At 42.5% G+C, this 17443-nt stretch overlaps 1 protein-coding gene across 1 annotated transcript in view; it reads left to right on the plus strand.

Moving 5' to 3' along the window:
* The first annotated feature begins 213 nt into the window (after nucleotides 1-213).
* Nucleotides 214-17443, plus strand: part of acap1 (ArfGAP with coiled-coil, ankyrin repeat and PH domains 1) — a 28620-nt gene continuing 11390 nt past the window's right edge. Inside the window, exons 1-16 of the mRNA XM_046319160.1 lie at nucleotides 214-912; nucleotides 4287-4344; nucleotides 4978-5097; nucleotides 5743-5796; nucleotides 5983-6041; nucleotides 6169-6352; nucleotides 6868-6912; nucleotides 7075-7170; nucleotides 11240-11314; nucleotides 13293-13405; nucleotides 15213-15264; nucleotides 15382-15482; nucleotides 15584-15695; nucleotides 16121-16323; nucleotides 16401-16470; nucleotides 16915-17009. Coding sequence (XP_046175116.1) covers nucleotides 860-912; nucleotides 4287-4344; nucleotides 4978-5097; nucleotides 5743-5796; nucleotides 5983-6041; nucleotides 6169-6352; nucleotides 6868-6912; nucleotides 7075-7170; nucleotides 11240-11314; nucleotides 13293-13405; nucleotides 15213-15264; nucleotides 15382-15482; nucleotides 15584-15695; nucleotides 16121-16323; nucleotides 16401-16470; nucleotides 16915-17009 — 1490 coding nt within the window. The 5' untranslated portion in view covers nucleotides 214-859. The remainder of the gene's footprint in view (nucleotides 913-4286; nucleotides 4345-4977; nucleotides 5098-5742; nucleotides 5797-5982; nucleotides 6042-6168; nucleotides 6353-6867; nucleotides 6913-7074; nucleotides 7171-11239; nucleotides 11315-13292; nucleotides 13406-15212; nucleotides 15265-15381; nucleotides 15483-15583; nucleotides 15696-16120; nucleotides 16324-16400; nucleotides 16471-16914; nucleotides 17010-17443) is intronic.

Below are 17443 nucleotides of genomic sequence, written 5' to 3' on the forward strand. Positions count from 1 at the left end.
TCACTGACGCTGTAGTGGCACAGATACAAAGATCAGTCCTCTATCTAGCTCTATGGTTTGTTGTTTGTGTATCTGCCCTCTAATTGGCTAGAATCGTCCCACCTGATCTGGCCTCCTCCCCTATGCCTTCCATCTTTAAGGACATGTATTTCCAACGTTAGCGCGGTCACTCGAATATCTTGTCAATATATTAAACAATCTGTGTTGGTTCATGCACTTGCATACCCGGAAATAGTGTGAGTGGGTGGACCGGCCGGGTGAGAGAGATAGAAAAGGATTGTAGAGTTACAGTGGCACCTTCGCCACCCTGGGGGGCTTCGAGTGGAAATTCCATTGATTGTTAAATCTTATTTGCAACAGCGGTTCATGTGTTTTTATTGATGTTGGATTATTCACGGTGGAATGATCAACACTTGCGATAAGATTTTGGGGCATTTTTTCGTAATTTTCGTGACGCAAGGGCACATCAAAGTACAGAGAAAAAGGAGCTAACATGAGCGAAGTGGAGAAACGTGTTTATCATGAACTAATCGTTTGCAGTTATTTGATTATTTAAATTGTTCTAATCAATTCAGTAATAACATATTAGTCCAATAAGAGAGAGGCGCGATTCGAGTGATTCACTGACACCTAATGTCATGATTTGATGTCGAGAAGAATATAATTCAAGAGAACACAGGTTATTTATGGAAAAACCTACAAACAATGCAATATATTTTTAATATGTAAGATATTATACCTTACATATGGCTATATAACCTATATTTGATTTTCGCACCCACTGTCCCATGTCATTCAATACCAATAGAAATAGTTGCGTTTGCGTTGTTGGTGTAATTTGTATCAAACCAACTGAAGGATGACTGTCAAACTGGACTTTGAAGAGTGTCTCAAAGACTCTCCCCGATTCAGGTAAATCTAGATTAGCCAATGGATAAAAAAATGTTTTATGACTTAGTCAACAGTCTACATATATGCATTATTCATTTGGTTACATTGTAAGGTGAGAGCTATTTTGTGAGCGGCGCATAAATGTATGCGACTACCATTTTATTACAGTTCAAATAAGTTAGAATACACGATTTAAAGGGTAGGTCTCCTCTTATGTTTTTGCAATACATTATCCAGATGGTTTCAGAAATGTCACATGTCCACAGAGGGTATAATTATGACATGAGGCTTGCATCCACCCTGAGGAAATAGAGAAGTGATGACATTCTTTTTTTAAATTTGATTTTTTAGGTCAAAGCTACCTGAACAATATTATCCTGAGTTGGCATATGGGCCTAGAGTGTGTTAGGCTACACCATTGTAGTTCAGTCAGCACAACCACATGAGGAACTTGTCAAATGAGTGTCAGCCCTGCAGATAGTTTGGGGTCTTGCCTCTTGCCTGGGGTCACATTTATCACTGTGCTGAGTCGAATGAGTGTCTTTGACCATTGACACTGTGGCGAGACACTGCCTTTTCTCATTGTTTTGGATGGTTTTTGAGTGCTGGAATGAATGAGTATTATACAACTAACATGACTCTTTAATTTGTAGCACTGGTGCTCCCAACTTTAAAAAGTTAGTTAACACGGGTATGATACAGATGTAACATCAGCCATACCGGACGCAAAACACTAATGTTGACTTTTGCTGTTCATGTATTAGGTGCATTGGTGCTAATCAAAATTCTAGGTCACAAAGCAGACTATTTAGGAGCATAGATGGTTGTAGGACAATGTACGCATGCAGCACACCAACCTCCGCTTGGCCTATTCTCTTTCAGAGAGTCAAAACTGTATTTATTTCACCTCTGAAAGAAACGCAACATAAGACCAAAAGGGAAATGTATTTTTGGGTTTTGAATGTAGCTAATAAGAGGTTTGTTGCATTGGGCGTGCCTCCCTTTTCTTTAGCTGGCAGAGCAGAAGACGTGACAGTGGTTAGACTCTCTTGCTCTTTGTCTCTCGGACTCTGCTGTTTTATCTTAATTCTTGTTTGATTAACCTTGCAAGACCTTTTTTACAAATATTTTTCTCACTCTTTCTTTCTCGTTCTTTCTCTCTGTCCCTATCTTTCTCTCTCTCTTTCTGTTCTCTCTCTCTCTCTCTCTCGCTCTCTTCTTCATTCTTGGCTCACGGTCCCTCTGAGAGGAACACGCAGTGACGGAAAGTTTGACATGTTTGCGGCAGTCATTGGTGCATTCTGCAGCGGTGAGGTCTCATTTGACGGAGAACACAGAGAGAGAGAGAGGGGGAGGAGGTTTTAGATGTAGGCCGTGGTCGAACTCTGGTAGGCCTTCATATTCACACACCGCTAGTGTGAAGGACTGGAGAGGGAGGAGAGGGCGACATTTGGAGAAAAGAGGCTTTGAAAGAATAGAAAAAGAGAGAAGTGAAAGAAGGATAGAAGAGAGAGAGAGAGAGAGAGAGAGAGAGAGAGAGAGAGAGGGACATCTCGGGAAAGATGAATGAAAGTGGAAAAGAGAGGCTACCGCAGTATACAAAAGTCTGCCTCCCGTTGCTAGGTAACTGGGGGCGGCCTGGGGTTGTGGAGTAGAACAGGAAGTGAAGGGAGAGATACTGACGTGATAAACAAGAGACAGGAAGTGTGTTTTTTTTGGGGGGTGGATCGCTATGGAAACTTGAAGTCTCTCTCTCAGGCACACTTACTGCATAGGCAGTTTAATCACCTTAGTATCACCTTGCACACACACACACACACACACACACACACACACACACACACACACACACACACACACACACACACACACACACACACACACACACACACACACACACACACACACACACACACACACACACACACACACACACACACACACACACACACACACACACACACACACACACACACACACACACACACACACACACACACACACACACTTTCAGAGGGTAATGAATATGTGTGTCTAATGACACAGAATTGATGAGGACGGAACAAAGCCTATCTTTGCTCTTATTCAAAGTTTTCTTTTCTACTGTCTTTTGTCCCCCCACCAAACCTTTGTCAGTCTTGTATTGGTACCCCTGTCATGCTAGTCCCATTTCAATGTCAACCGTACTGAGCTAAATAAACTGCAGCCACTGTCTCTCTCATAACCCTCTCTCTCAGCTCTTTCTCTCTCTCATAGCTCTTAATTCAATTTCAATTTAAGGGACTTGATTGGCATGGGAAACATGTTTACATTGCCAAAGCAAGTGAAATAGATGATAAACAAAAGAGAAATAAATAATAAAATATTAACAGTAAACATTACACTTACAAAAGACATTTCAAATGTCATATTATGTATATATACAGTGTTGTAGTAATGTACAAAAGGGAAAATAAATAAACGTAAATATAGGTTGGATTTACAATGATGCTTGTTCTTAACTGGTTGCCCTTTTCTTTTGGCAACACGTCATAAATCTTGCTGCTCTGATTGCACACTGTGGTATTTCACCCAATAGATATGGGAGTTTATCAAAATTGGATTTGTTTTCGAATTCTTTGAGTCTGTGTAATCTGAGGGAAATATGTCTCTCTAATATGGTCATACATTTGGCAGGAAGTTAGGAAGTGCAGCTCAGTTTCCACCTCATTTTGTGGGCAGTGTGCACATAGCCTGTCTTCTCTTCAGAGCCAGGTCTGCCTTCGGCGGCCTTTCTCAATAGCAAGGCTATGATCACCGAGTCTCTCTCTCATAGCTCTCTCTGTCACTCTCTGTCACTATCTCTCGCTCTGTCACTATCTCTCGCTCTGTCACTATCTCTCGCTCTGTCACTATCTCTCGCTCTGTCACTATCTCTCGCTCTGTCACTGTCTCTCGCTCTGTCACTGTCTCTCGCTCTGTCACTGTCTCTCTCTCCATCTGCTGCGCTCCTTCTCTCGCTCTCTCTTTTTTTGTCTTTGTGCTTTCTCAGTCTCTGTCTTTGGTGGAAGGCAGCAGAAACCACACTGTTGGGCTGTTGACGTGAGAAAGTCTGTGAGTCAGTATCTCCTCTGTTCTAACAGTCACAATCTCCTTCCACTGCCCTTCTGACAGGCCCATTTTATAAACCGTACCAGATATCATTTGAAGCGTCATGTGTACTGTTGGTGAATGGACTCTCATGACTTCCGATACCACAGCCACAGACATTTCTACTGTAGATCGGCTAGCACTGTGCAAAGCAGATCAACATTCAGACCAGGATGGTGTGGAGGCGTTGGACAAGACCCTCTGTCTGTGGTGGTGTTGCTTAATGTGCCGAGTAATGTGGCGACGTGTGTCTGTGTTTCATCCAGGGCGGACATTGAAGTGGTGGAAGGAGATGTCAGTGAATTGGAGACGCGATTAGAAAAGGTGAGAGACACACACACACACACACACACACACACACACACACACACACACACACACACACACACACACACACACACACACACACACACACACACACACACACACACACACACACACACAAAGTTCTCTCCAAACCTCCCCGCTTTTCCGTTATGCTCCCAGTATCTAACCACTACTTCTAGAAACATACACCCAGCCATCCAGACCGTAGAGGAAGTAGCTGGACAGGGTCAGTTTCTTCCTCTTAGCAGTGACTATGAACTGTGACAGACATGGTGTTTCACCTGAGTTGAAGGGAACTAACTCCAGTGCTGCTTCCCCACCCCATTGTTACCAGAGGAAAAAGTAACTGACCACACATTGTACTGTCAATCGTACTGTCAAATTCCCTGAAGGGATTGGTGCGCATAACATTTTCAGATGCATACTTTGGTCATCAATGTTCCGATTCCTGTGATTCTCAACCCGTTCTGCGTCTGGACAGTGGTCATATTTGTCGGCGATGTCATGCCGTGTTGCCCCATGTCATACTGAAATGTTGTGTCATGCTGTGTGCATTGTAGTGTGTTTCCACGTCTTTTGCAACATGGAGTTGTGTTGTGTTGAACCCTGACACATTGTGTTATTGTGTAGCTGGTGAAGCAGTGCCACTCCATGCTGGAGGCTGGCAGGGCCTACTGTCAGACCAGCAAGAGCTTTGTCACAGGGCTCAAAGAGCTGGGCCACCACTGTTCTGGGGACAACATGATGGGGGTGAGTCTATAGAGATGCTGGGAGCTACACTCGAACCACTGATTTGGGATCAGTGTATGAGTGGCCGATCTGTAGATAGAGCTATTACATAGTGTTGTGGTTAGTGTTATATGCTTAAGAAATAAGGCACGAGGGGGTGTGGCATATGGCCAATATACCACGGCTAAGTGCTGTTATGTATCCAGGCATCGCGGAGTGCCTGGATACAACCATTAGCTGTGGTATATTGGCCATATACCACACCCCCCCGTGCCTTATTTCTATTATAAACTGTTTTCCAACGTAATTAGAGCAGTAAAAATACATATTTTGAAATACACGTGGTATATGGTCTGATATACCACGGCTGTCAGCCAATCAGCATTCAGGGTTTTAACCACCCAGTTTATAATTATGTCTTTATCATAGTACATTCTTATGAAGGGAAGGGTGGCAGGTAGCCTGGCGGTTAAGAGCATTAGGCCGGTAACCAAAAGATTGCTGGTTCAAATCCCCAACTCGGGGATGGGGTGAAAAATCTGCTGATGTGCCCTTAAGGCACTTAACTCTAATTGACCTTCTGCTAAATGACTCAAATGTAAGTGGAAGTTGTATTGTATTCAACCATTGAATAAGTTAAACTCATTCCGTGTTCTTTTCTCATAGGAGTGTTTGGAGAAATTCTCCCAGAAGCTGGAAGTGATTCTGGAAGCTCAGGGGGTGAGTTGGACTCCTCTACTGTGCATCGCTTGCCAACAACGTTAGTTACTGTAGCAACCACTTTTAAATGTCAGGTGTCTGAGTATCCCTCTCTTTCTTTCTCTTCCTCTCCCCCTCTCTCTCTCTCGCTCCATTTAACCCACCCCCTTCTTTCCCTCTATTTCTCTCACTCTCTTTTTCTCCTAGGAAGTGATTGAGACCACACAGAAGTCGGTGAAGTTGAAACTGCAGAGTTTTGTGAAAGAGTGAGTGAGTCTGGCACTCCTTAATAATTTAGTATCGTTTCAAACCACTACCATAGACTGGTGTCACAGCACCCCCCCAGTCACACCCACGTCATTCACCCCTCTCTCCCCCTCCCCCTTCTCCCAGGGACGTGCGTCGGTTCAAGGATGTGCGTAAGGAGTTTGAGCGGGGCAGTGAGAGTCTGGAGGCGGCGTTGGGCAGGAACGCTCAGGCCCCCCGGGGGAAACAGCACGAGGTGGAGGAAGCCAGCCACGCCCTCCTCAACGCCCGCAAGACCTTCCGTTCCGGGGCCCTCGACTACGTACTGCAGGTGAGGTCATCAAAGCTGGATGAGAGTGTATTTTGGGGAAGGACCAAACTTGGTTAATTGATGGTAAGGATGCTACAGACAAAATATTCACTTACACACTCGCATGCACGCGCTCACACACATTGGGCCTGGTTTGAAGTGGTTTGCCTGGAATTGAGTTACAGACGACTAGTGTTGAAACTAACAATTGTAGTCTCCAGCTCATGTTGGAATCTTGTTCATTACACTGCTTGCTTTCTGTTTGATGATATGCCACTACTGGAAGGCCTCAAACCAAATACTAGAGAGAATTTTACATAAGAGATTTGTCAGGAGGACCAGGACATGTTTCTAACAAATGGCATTGATAAAATATGCAACAGCACCTCTGCTTAGTGACATGTGTACAGCATTGCCTTTGGGTTTCCCTGTAGCAGGCTGGTAGCTATTAATACCCACTGGTTAGAACTAGCTGCAGTCACACCAACACACATGTTCTGTCTCTCTCCTGTTCACTCACTCGTCCTCTTTCCAAGATCAATGTCATCGAGGCCAAGAAGAAGACCGACATTCTGATGGCGGTGAGTTTCATGACGTGGGAACTTTTATCGTCGGGAATATTTCAAGTGTGGCGTGGTCGAGTCCACACGTGGGTGTCTAATGATTTGCCGACTTGTCTTTGGGGCTGCACGTATTGTTTCGTCTTGAGTGTACGATGAAGTTTTATTCTGGGTTTCTGTCAGATGGTGTCTATGATGGAAGCCCAGTCCCAGTTCTTCCAACAAGGTCACCAGTCCCTCTCTGAGCTGGCCGACTATCGACGCACCCTGAGTGAAGAGGTAACGAGGACAAGTGGGGGATTTTTTTTTTGGGTGGGGGGGTTTATTAGGATTCCCATTAGATGTTGCAAAAGCAGCAGCTACTCTTCCTGGGGTCCAACACTAAATATGAAACATGACATAACACAGAACATCAACAGACAAGAACAGCTCAAGGACAGGAGTGAGCCGGAAAGGGAGAAGTGTGTTGGATAAACCAAATTCATGAAGGAAGGGATCTGTTCAAGCACACTACCGTTCAAAAGATTGGGCTCGCTTAGAAATGTCCTTGTTTTCCATGAAAACATACATGAAATGAGTTGCGAAATGAGAAGGAAATATAGTCAAGATGTTGACAAGGTTATAAATAATGATTTTTTTTAAATTGAAGGACACAATTGTTATTTCAAACTTCGCTTTCGTCAAAGAATCCTCCATTTGCAGAAATTACAGCCATAAAGACTTTTGGCATTCTAGTTGTCAATTTGTTGAGGTAATCTGAAGAGATTTCACCCCATGCTTCCTGAAGCACCTCCCACAAGTTGGATTGGCTTGACGGGCACTTCTTACGTACCATACGGTCAAGATGCTCCCACAACAGCTCAATAGGGTTGAGATCCGGTGACTGTGCTGGCCACTCCATTATAGATAGAATACTAGCTGACTGCTTCTTCCCTAAATAGTTCTTGCAGCTGTGCTTTGGGTCATTGTCCTGTTGTAGAAGGAAATTGGTACCAATTAAGAGCTGTCCACAGGGTAGGGCATGGTGTTACAAAATGGAGTGATAGCCTTCCTTCTTCAAGATCCCTTTTACCCTGTACAAATATCCCACTTTACCATCACCAAAGCACCCCCAGACCATCACGTTGTCTCCACCATGCTTTGTGATCCAAACACCTCAAACTTAGATTCGTCTGTCCATAACACTTTTTTTACAATCTTCCTCTGTCCAGTATCTGTGTTCTTTTGCCCATCTTAATCTTTTATTTTTATTGGCCAGTCTGAGATATGGCTTTTTCTTTGCAACTCTGCATAGAAAGCCAGCATCAAGGAGTCACCTCTTCACTGTTGACATTGAGACCGATGTCTTGCGGGTACTATTTAATGAAGCTGCCAGTTGAGGACTTGTGAGGAGTCTGTTTCTCAAAGTAGAGACACGAATGTACTTGTCCTCTTGCTCAGTTGTGCACCGGGGCCTCCCACTCCTCTTTCTATTCTGGTTAAAGCCCGTTTGCACTGTTCTGTGAAGGGAGTAGTACACAGCGTTGTACGAGATCTTCAGTTTCTTGGACATTTCTCGCATGAAATAGCCTTCATTTCTCAGAACAAGAATAGACTGACGAGTTTCAGAAGAAAGGTCTTTGTTTCTGGCCATTTTGAGCCTGTAATCAAACTCATAAATGCTGATGCTCCAGATACTCAACTAGTCTAAAGAAGGCCATTTTTATTGTTTCTTTAATCAGACAACAATTTTCAGCTGTGCTAACATAATTGCAAAATAATTTTCTATTGATTTTCTAGCCTTTTAACATTTTTATTTTATTTCACCTTTATTTAGCCAGGTGGGCTAGTTGAGAAAAAGTTCTCATTTGCAACTGCGACCTGACCAAGATAAAGCATAGCAATTCGACACATACAACAACTGTTACACATGGAATAAACTAAACATACCTGCAATAATACAGTAGAAAAAAAGAAAACAAAAAAGTACTACACAGTGTGTGCAAATGAGGTGTGATAAGGGAGTTAAGGCAATAAATAGGCCATGGTGGCAAAGTAATTACAATATAGCAATTAAAACACTGGAATGGTAGATCGGCAGAAGATGAATGTGCAAGTAGAGATACTGGGGTGCAAAGGAGCAGGATGAATAAATAAATACAGTATGGGGATGAGGTAGATAGATGGACTGTTTACAGATGGGCTATGTACAGGTGCAGTTTAAAATGATCAACTTGGATTAGTTAACACAACGTGCCATTGGAACACAGGAGTGATAGTTGCTGATAATGGGGCCTCTGTACTCCTATGTAGATATTCCATTTAAAAAATCAGCCGTTTCCAGCTGCAATAATCATTTCCAACATTAACAATGACTCCAAATGGCAGTGCATGTTGTTCAGATGTTGACATTAGCGAGCAGAGAGAGTGAAGTAAAATAGTTTAATGAAAGTGAGTGGAAGAGGAGGGGAATGACTTCTTCTCTTAGATCAGCTTTCCTTTTCTCCCCAGGGCACTTTTTGTGTTTTACATTAGAGAAATGGCACGCTGCATTCCCTCCCCTTTAAAAAAAAAGTTTTAGCCTCTAATAAAAACACCACCAGCTTGATTTAGTTTAATTTGAGCGACCTAGGAATCAGTTTGTTTTTGAAGCAAAGTTCCTGCTATTTTCAATAGTTTAACAAGACTCTTATAGATAGGATATTTAATGGATAAGGAAAATAAAGGCTAGACCTGATTTCCTCAAATGGTATTCCGCTACCAAATATATGATTTCTGTTTTTAATTTAATTATACATATTCTCTTTTACAGAAAGTTAATAGATCAATTGATTGCGACAGAGTCCCACATTGTATAAGGGGACTTCCCAAGCAAAATCCAATTTCTTTGGCTCCTCGACTTTAGAAGGTCGAAGCTCAGCTTCTGAATTCTGAATGTCATAGAGATAAACCAAAGATATCGCGTCTTCCTCCTCAGCTTGTTTCTAGCCTTAAGCATCGCAGATTTATGCGTAGTTTTAGATCAGTATAAACAATCATGAATTGTAATTGTTTTTTTTTATTTAAAAAAAAAAAATCAAGGAAGGTCCTGCGTTGGCACACCCAATATGTGGGTCGCGACCCCTAGGTTGGGAACCCCTGTCTTCGACGGAAGGTTTATTTTAGCAGTTGATTCCATGGATGAATTAGTACACGAGTCCTAATAATGTTGCCAGGAGGGACGAGGAATTCACAAGGTGAAGTCCCTCTCGTCGTGACAGGAAACAGTGTGGGCACCATCAGCAGGAACTATTACACATGAGTTAGAAAGTGTGTGTGTGTCGGTCCATGTGCTTGCATGTTTTCATCTGGTCATACAGTGATGTCAGTGCTACGCTGGAGGGGCACTGTGGCATAACTGGACGTGCTGCCATACATGGAGCTCAACAGTAGACTACAACTAACCCGTGTGTTAATTAGTCTGCACAGCCGAGTGCAGCTCGAAACCGGGAAGCAAGTCACCTTTCACCGGACCATTTTAAAGCCACAAAGACTGATTTTTTTTTTTAGCTCTTCCTGCTGTTACAGGAAATGGTGAAGGATTGCGAGGCAGAATGAGAGAGGGAAAGAATGAGAGCGAAGTTGCTTAAAGGCAGCTGGGTCATCTGAAATCTTTATGCGAAAGAGAGAGGGAGTGAAAGTAATACTGCCATACGAAGCTGCTGGAGAGTTTTCCTCGATCCATCGGCCAGAAGTTGGGAGAGGTTTAGCACTTCCTCCTTCCTGTTTTCCCCAGAGGAGGAAGTCTGGAGTGAAGGACTCCCTTGACCTCCACCTGAACGCTGTACAAGCCTGAAGCCCTTTACCTCCTCGCCTGATTTTCCTCAACAGTTTCTACATTCATCTTTACAACTCCATATCCAAAAACATACTGTCCAGTATACTGTGTACATTATTATCTTTATTTTGTTGCCTGACTGAACGGACCTATCATGCTGAACCGCTGTGTGTTATTTAGGATAGTGTGGATCATTTGAAATATTGGATTCTTGGGCTGTGGCCATACTAGTATCGCAATATGTGTTTCAACGGCTAATATGAGAACACAAAGTAGACAACTCTTCGGTCTTTTAGAAACCTGTTGTATGTAAACATTTTTGTTGCTATTTCTTGGAAAATGAATAAATGTGACTGGATGACAACATAATGATCCTTGTTTCAAACGTTAGGGCTGTTTTCCTAAAGAAGTTAGTATCGTGGCAAGGAAACAGGGCCAGTATCAAGATACTCGTTACTGTTTTATTGGATTTTTAAAGTTTTTAAATCAAATTGATTGTGCCTGACTTTCTCTCTCTCTCTCTCCCTCTCTCTCTCTCTCTCTCATACACAGCACACTCAACTAGTGTTGAATTCCGCAAGGGAGAAGAGAGACATGGAACAGAGACACGCTGCCATTAAGAAAAAGGTAAACACGGCTGGAACCAAACACTACAGTAAAGAAAGAAGCTAATCACAGACCGCCATGATGGCTTCCATGTGATTACGCTAGCTCTCCATCCTCTGAGGACATACAGTGCCTTCGGAAACTCTTCAGACCCCTTTACCTTTCCCACATTTTTTTACGTTACAGCCTTATTCTAAAATGGATTAAATCGTTTTTTCCCCTCATCAATCTTCACACAATACCCCATAATGACAAAACAAAAACTGTTTTTTTTGTATATATATATATATATATATTTAAAAAAAGGAAATACATGACACTTAGCTAAGTATTCAGACCCTTTACTCAGTACTTTTGGCAAACTCCAAGCGGGCTGTCGTGTCTTCCATCTGTCCACTTTACCATAAAGGCCAGATTGATGGAGTGCTGCAGAGATGGTTGTCCTTCTGGAATGTTCTCCCATCTCCACAGAAGAACTCTGGAGCTCTGTCAGAGAGACCATCAGGTTCTTGGTCATCTCCCTGAACAAGGCCCTTCTCCCCCGATTGCTCAGTTTGACCGGGCGGCCAGCTCCAGGAAGAGTCTTGGTGGTTCCAAACTTCTTACATTTAAGAATAATGGAGGCCCCTGTGTTCTTGGGTACCTTCAATGCTGCTGAATTGTTTTGGTACCCTTCCCCAGATCTGTGCCTCGACACAATCCTGTCTCTGAGCTCTACAGACAATTCCCTCGACCTCATGCCTTGGTTTTTGCTCTGACATGTACTGTCAACTGTGGGACCGTAAATAGACAGATGTGTGCCTTTCCAAATCATGTCCAATCAATTGAATTTGCAACAGTTGGACTCCAATCAAGTTGTAGAAACATCTCAGGGATCATAGCAAAGTGTCTGAATACTTAAAACGTTTCCTACAACCTGTTTTCGCTTAGTTATTGTGGGGTATTGTGTGTAGATTGAGGGCCAAAAAAGTAATCATTTTTAGAATAAGGCTGTAACGTAACAAAATGTGGAAAGAATCAAGGGGTCTGAATACTTTCCAAGGCCATGTAGACAGGAAGACCTTACGACATAATTTTATTTCAAACATAGCTTGGGATCAACTGGTACCACGGCATTAAGATTATATTTCCGTCCTGATACTAACATCCCTTCCCAACAGTCACGTATATGTTTGATGTGTTGGTAGGATGTCTCGTATGATAACTCCTTAATGGATTTCTGTGCTGATACTAACATCCCTTCCCAACAGTCACGTATATGTTTGATGTGTTGGTAGGATGTCTCGTATGATAACTCCTTAATGGATTTCTGTGCTGATACTAACATCCCTTCCCAACAGTCACGTATATGTTTGATGTGTTGTTAGGATGTCTCGTATGATAACTCCTTAATGGATTTCTGTGCTGATACTAACATCCCTTCCCAACAGTCACGTATATGTTTGATGTGTTGGTAGGATGTCTCGTATGATAACTCCTTAATGGATTTCTGTGCTGATACTAACATCCCTTCCCAACAGTCACGTATATGTTTGATGTGTTGGTAGGATGTCTCGTATGATAACTCCTTAATGGATTTCTGTGCTGATACTAACATCCCTTCCCAACAGTCACGTATATGTTTGATGTGTTGGTAGGATGTCTCGTATGATAACTCCTTAATGGATTTCTGTCCTGATACTAACATCCCTTCCCAACAGTCACGTATATGTTTGATGTGTTGGTAGGATGTCTCGTATGATAACTCCTTAATGGATTTCTGTGCTGATACTAACATCCCTTCCCAACAGTCACGTATATGTTTGATGTGTTGGTAGGATGTCTCGTATGATAACTCCTTAATGGATTTCTGTGCTGATACTAACATCCCTTCCCAACAGTCACGTATATGTTTGATGTGTTGTTAGGATGTCTCGTATGATAACTCCTTAATGGATTTCTGTCCTGATACTATAACATCCCTTCCCAACAGTCACGTATATGTTTGATGTGTTGGTAGGATGTCTCGTATGATAACTCCTTAATGGATTTCTGTGCTGATGCACCCAACGGTATCGCCATGGAGGGCTACCTGTATAAGAGAGCTAGCAATGCCTTCAAGACCTGGAGCAGGTATGTTACCTTTTGATTTCCCTCTCTCTTTCTCTGTTTCTGTGCTGTATGTTGTTCTCCCCCTCTTTCGCTCTCTCTTGCTCTCTCTTGCTCTCTCTCTCTCTCTTGCTCTCGCCATCACTCACTTGCCACGTTCAAAACAGCTGGGAACTCGGACTTGGAATTCCAACTCGGGAACTCGGGCCTCTTTCTAGAGCTCTGACTTCCCAACCTGAAGACCACTGATCTCATGGTCATGATTTGACTTTGTATTATGAATCCAGACTCTCTCTCTCTCTCTCTCTATCAATTCAAGGGCATTATTTCCATGGGAAACATGTTTACGTTGCCAAAGTAAGTGTAGTAGATAATAAATAAATAAAATATTCGGTGAACATTACACTCACAGAAGTTCCAAAAGAATTAAGACATTTCAAATGTCATTATGTCTATATACAGTGTTGTAACGATGTGCAAGTAGTTAAAGTACAAAAGGGAAAGTAAATAAACATAAATATGGGTTGTATTTACAATGGTGTTTGTTCTTCACTGGTTGACCTTTTCTTGTGGCAAAAGGTCACAAATCTTACAACTGTGATGACACACTGGCATTTCACCCAAAATTGGGTTTGTTTTCGAATTCTGTGTAATCTGAGGGAAATATGTGTCTCTATGGTCACACATTTGGCAGGAGGTTAGGAAGTGCAGCTCAGTTTCCACCTCATTTTGTGGGCTGTGTGCACATAGCCTGTCTTCTCTTGGGAGCCAAGTCTGCCTACGGCGGCCTTTCTTAATAGCAAGGCTATGCTCAATGGTCAGTCACAGTAGTCAGGTATTCTGCCACTGTGTACTCTCTGTTTAGGGCCAAATAACATTCTAGTTTACTCAGATTTTTTTGTTAATTCTTTCCAATGTGTTAAGTAATTCTCTTTTTGTTTTCTCATGATTTGGCTGGGTCTAATTGTGTTGCTGTCCTGGAGCTCTGTGGGGTCTGTTTGTGTTTGTGAACAGAGCCCCAGGAATTCAAATCAAATCAAATCCTCGTGCATTATTTGGTGTTTTACATTGTACACAGAGGATATTTTTTGCATTATTCTGCATGTAGAGTCTCAATTTGGTGTTTGTCCCATTTTGTGAAGTCTTGGTAGGTGAGCAGACCCCAGATCTCACAATTATAAAGGACAATGGGTTCTATAACTGATTTCAAGTTTTAAAAAATTGCCAGATCCTAATTGGTATGTAGAATTTGATGTTCCTTTTGATGGCGTTGTGGAAATTACCTGTGAAATTACCTGTGGCGCTGATGTTTAGGCCGAGGTATGTATAGTTTTTTGTGTGCTCTAGGGCAATGGTGTCTAAATGGAATTTGTATTTGTGGTCCTGGCGACTGGACCTGTTTTGGAACACCATTATTTTTGTCTTACTGAGATTTACTGTCAGGGCCCAGGGTGGACAGAATCTGTGCAGAAGATGTAGGTGCTGCTTTAGGCCCTCCTTGGTTGGGGATAGAAGCATCAGATCATCAGTAAACGATAGACATTTGGCTTCAGACTTCTAATGCCCTCGCCAATTCGTTGATATATATATATGTTGAAGAGGGCGGGGCTTAATGTCTGTCTCTCTCTGTGTCTCGTCTGTCTGTCTCTGTGCCCGTGTCTTTCTTTTATTTATATATAGATATATTCACTGCCTTTTCCTTCCACCCATTATTTGGCCCTCTTCAGCTCTAGTTGTTTTGTGCCCAGAGAGGTTTTTAATGGTTCAGCCTAGGAAGGTGATTGCATTATTCATTCTCATCTCCTTTTGATCTCCTGTCTGACGACTGTAGGCGCTGGTTCTCTATCCAGAAAAATCAACTGGTCTATCAGAAGAAATTCAAGGTGAATTTTTGAAAGCCACTGCTTTACTTTTCAATGCATTTTTAATAGCAATCCATGCAGACACAAAGAGAATAAAAAAACACACACACTTTCACAGCCTGTGTCCTATTCCCTCAGGAGCAGCCCACCGTGGTGATGGAGGACCTGCGTCTGTGCACAGTGAAGGTCTGCGCTGACAACGAGAGACGATTCTGCTTTGAGGTGGTCTCACCGTCCAAGTGAGTGTATTGTCTGTGTACATGCAGTTTGTCTGTGTGTGCTGATGTTGCAATTGATGTTAGTTTTTGGCGTGTGGTATTTACTGTGTGTGTGTGTGTAGGAGCTGTCTGTTACAGGCAGACTCAGAGCGTCAGCAACAGGGCTGGATCAGTGCTGTCCAGAACAGCATAGCCTCAGCCTTCCAGGAACGCAGAGAAGACCCACACAGCCCAGTGAGAACACACACACCTTATTCACTCTGTGTCGGGGGGTAGTGACTACATGTAGTTCAACTAGTAATGTAACTACATGTAGTTCAACTAGTAATGTAACTACACTCCACGAGCAGTGTAACGACATGTAGCTCCACGAGCAGTGTAACGACATGTAGCTCAACGAGCAGTGTAACGACATTTTGCAGTAGCTTGGTGGTAGTTAAACTAAATTCAAATTGAGATAGTGGTTTCAGTAGTTATTGATATGTTTGCTATGTTACGGTATAGCTAACGACTGGAACTACTTTTGTCAACAGCCCTGCCTAATTGTCATTTAACACAAAGTAGTTTGGATGCATTGAACTACTTTTCCAAAGAAACACTCTCTCTCTTTCTTTGTCTCGTTCTCCCCCGCTCTTTCTCTCTCTCTCACACACACACAGAGGGAGCGTTGCAGCTCAGTGTCGGGCAGCCCAGGAGGAGGGGTGTTTGGGGATCAGGAGAAGACGGGGGGCCGCGAGGCTCTGGATCAGGTCCAGGGCATCCCGGGAAACAGGCAGTGCTGCGACTGTGGAGAACCTGGTCCGGACTGGGCCTCTATTAACCTGGGGATCACCCTCTGTATCGTCTGTTCTGGGATACACAGGTAATATATATACACACACACATTATTACACACACATTAATATGTAACTAACTCCCTTCTCGGTGTCCTGCCGACAGGAGTCTGGGTGTCCACTTCTCCAAAGTACGCTCCCTCACCCTGGACTCCTGGGAACCAGAGCTGGTCAGGGTAAGACTATGTACATGCTCTAAGCAGATATGGCTTTCTTGAAGAAAATATTATCTTAATTCATAGCTTTTTTTCATACAATGTAAAGACAATTCTTAAAGCTGCAATATATACTTTTTTGGTGACCTGACCAAAAGCACATAGAAATGTGAGTAATAGATATGTCATTCTCATTGAAAGCAAGTCTAAGAAGCAGTAGATATGTTCTATGTGCGCTATTTCTATGCTTCCCGGTCTTAAGTTTCATTTTTGCGTCTTTTAATTTCAGTTTTATACAACCGCTTCAAACAGACGGTACAATGAATGAGTCACGTGCTTGTTTTGTCACACAAACTGAAATTAGGCAAACGATTCACATTTTTGCAACCAGGAAATTTCTGCACATTGCACCATTTTTCAAAAGTAAGTAATTATGTCCACCCTCTCTCTCTCTGTGTGCTGTAGTTGATGTGTGAGTTGGGCAACACAGCCATCAACAGGATCTACGAGGCGCGGATTGATGAGATCACCATCAAGAAACCCCACCCGTCCAGTCCAAGGTATGAACCCTCATCTTCATTCCTCGGGTCCTGAGTCATAACCCGTCAACGACACGTTAAATCTCACTCGGACATTAAAGATTTCCCAGCATTACAGTGTGATTTGATTTAAAAGTTAATAAAGTATAGTGGAACAGAACGTTCAGATATAAATGTATTGTACAGACCGGACATGATTATTTTGTATACAGAGTAGTTTATATACAGTACCAGTCAAAAGTTTGAGTGTGCAAAGCTGTCGTCAAGGCAAAGGGTTGCTACTTTGAAGAATCTCAAATATAAAATATATTTTCATTTGTTTAACATTTATTTATTTTTTTGGTTACTACATGATTCAATATGTGTTATTTCATAGTTGTGATGTCTTCACTGTTATTCTACAATGTAGAAAATAGTGAAAAATGAAGAGAAACCCTGGAATGAGTAGGTGTCCA

This window comes from Oncorhynchus gorbuscha, linkage group LG21, assembly GCF_021184085.1.
Source record: "Oncorhynchus gorbuscha isolate QuinsamMale2020 ecotype Even-year linkage group LG21, OgorEven_v1.0, whole genome shotgun sequence".
Classification (NCBI taxonomy): Eukaryota; Metazoa; Chordata; class Actinopteri; order Salmoniformes; family Salmonidae; genus Oncorhynchus; species Oncorhynchus gorbuscha.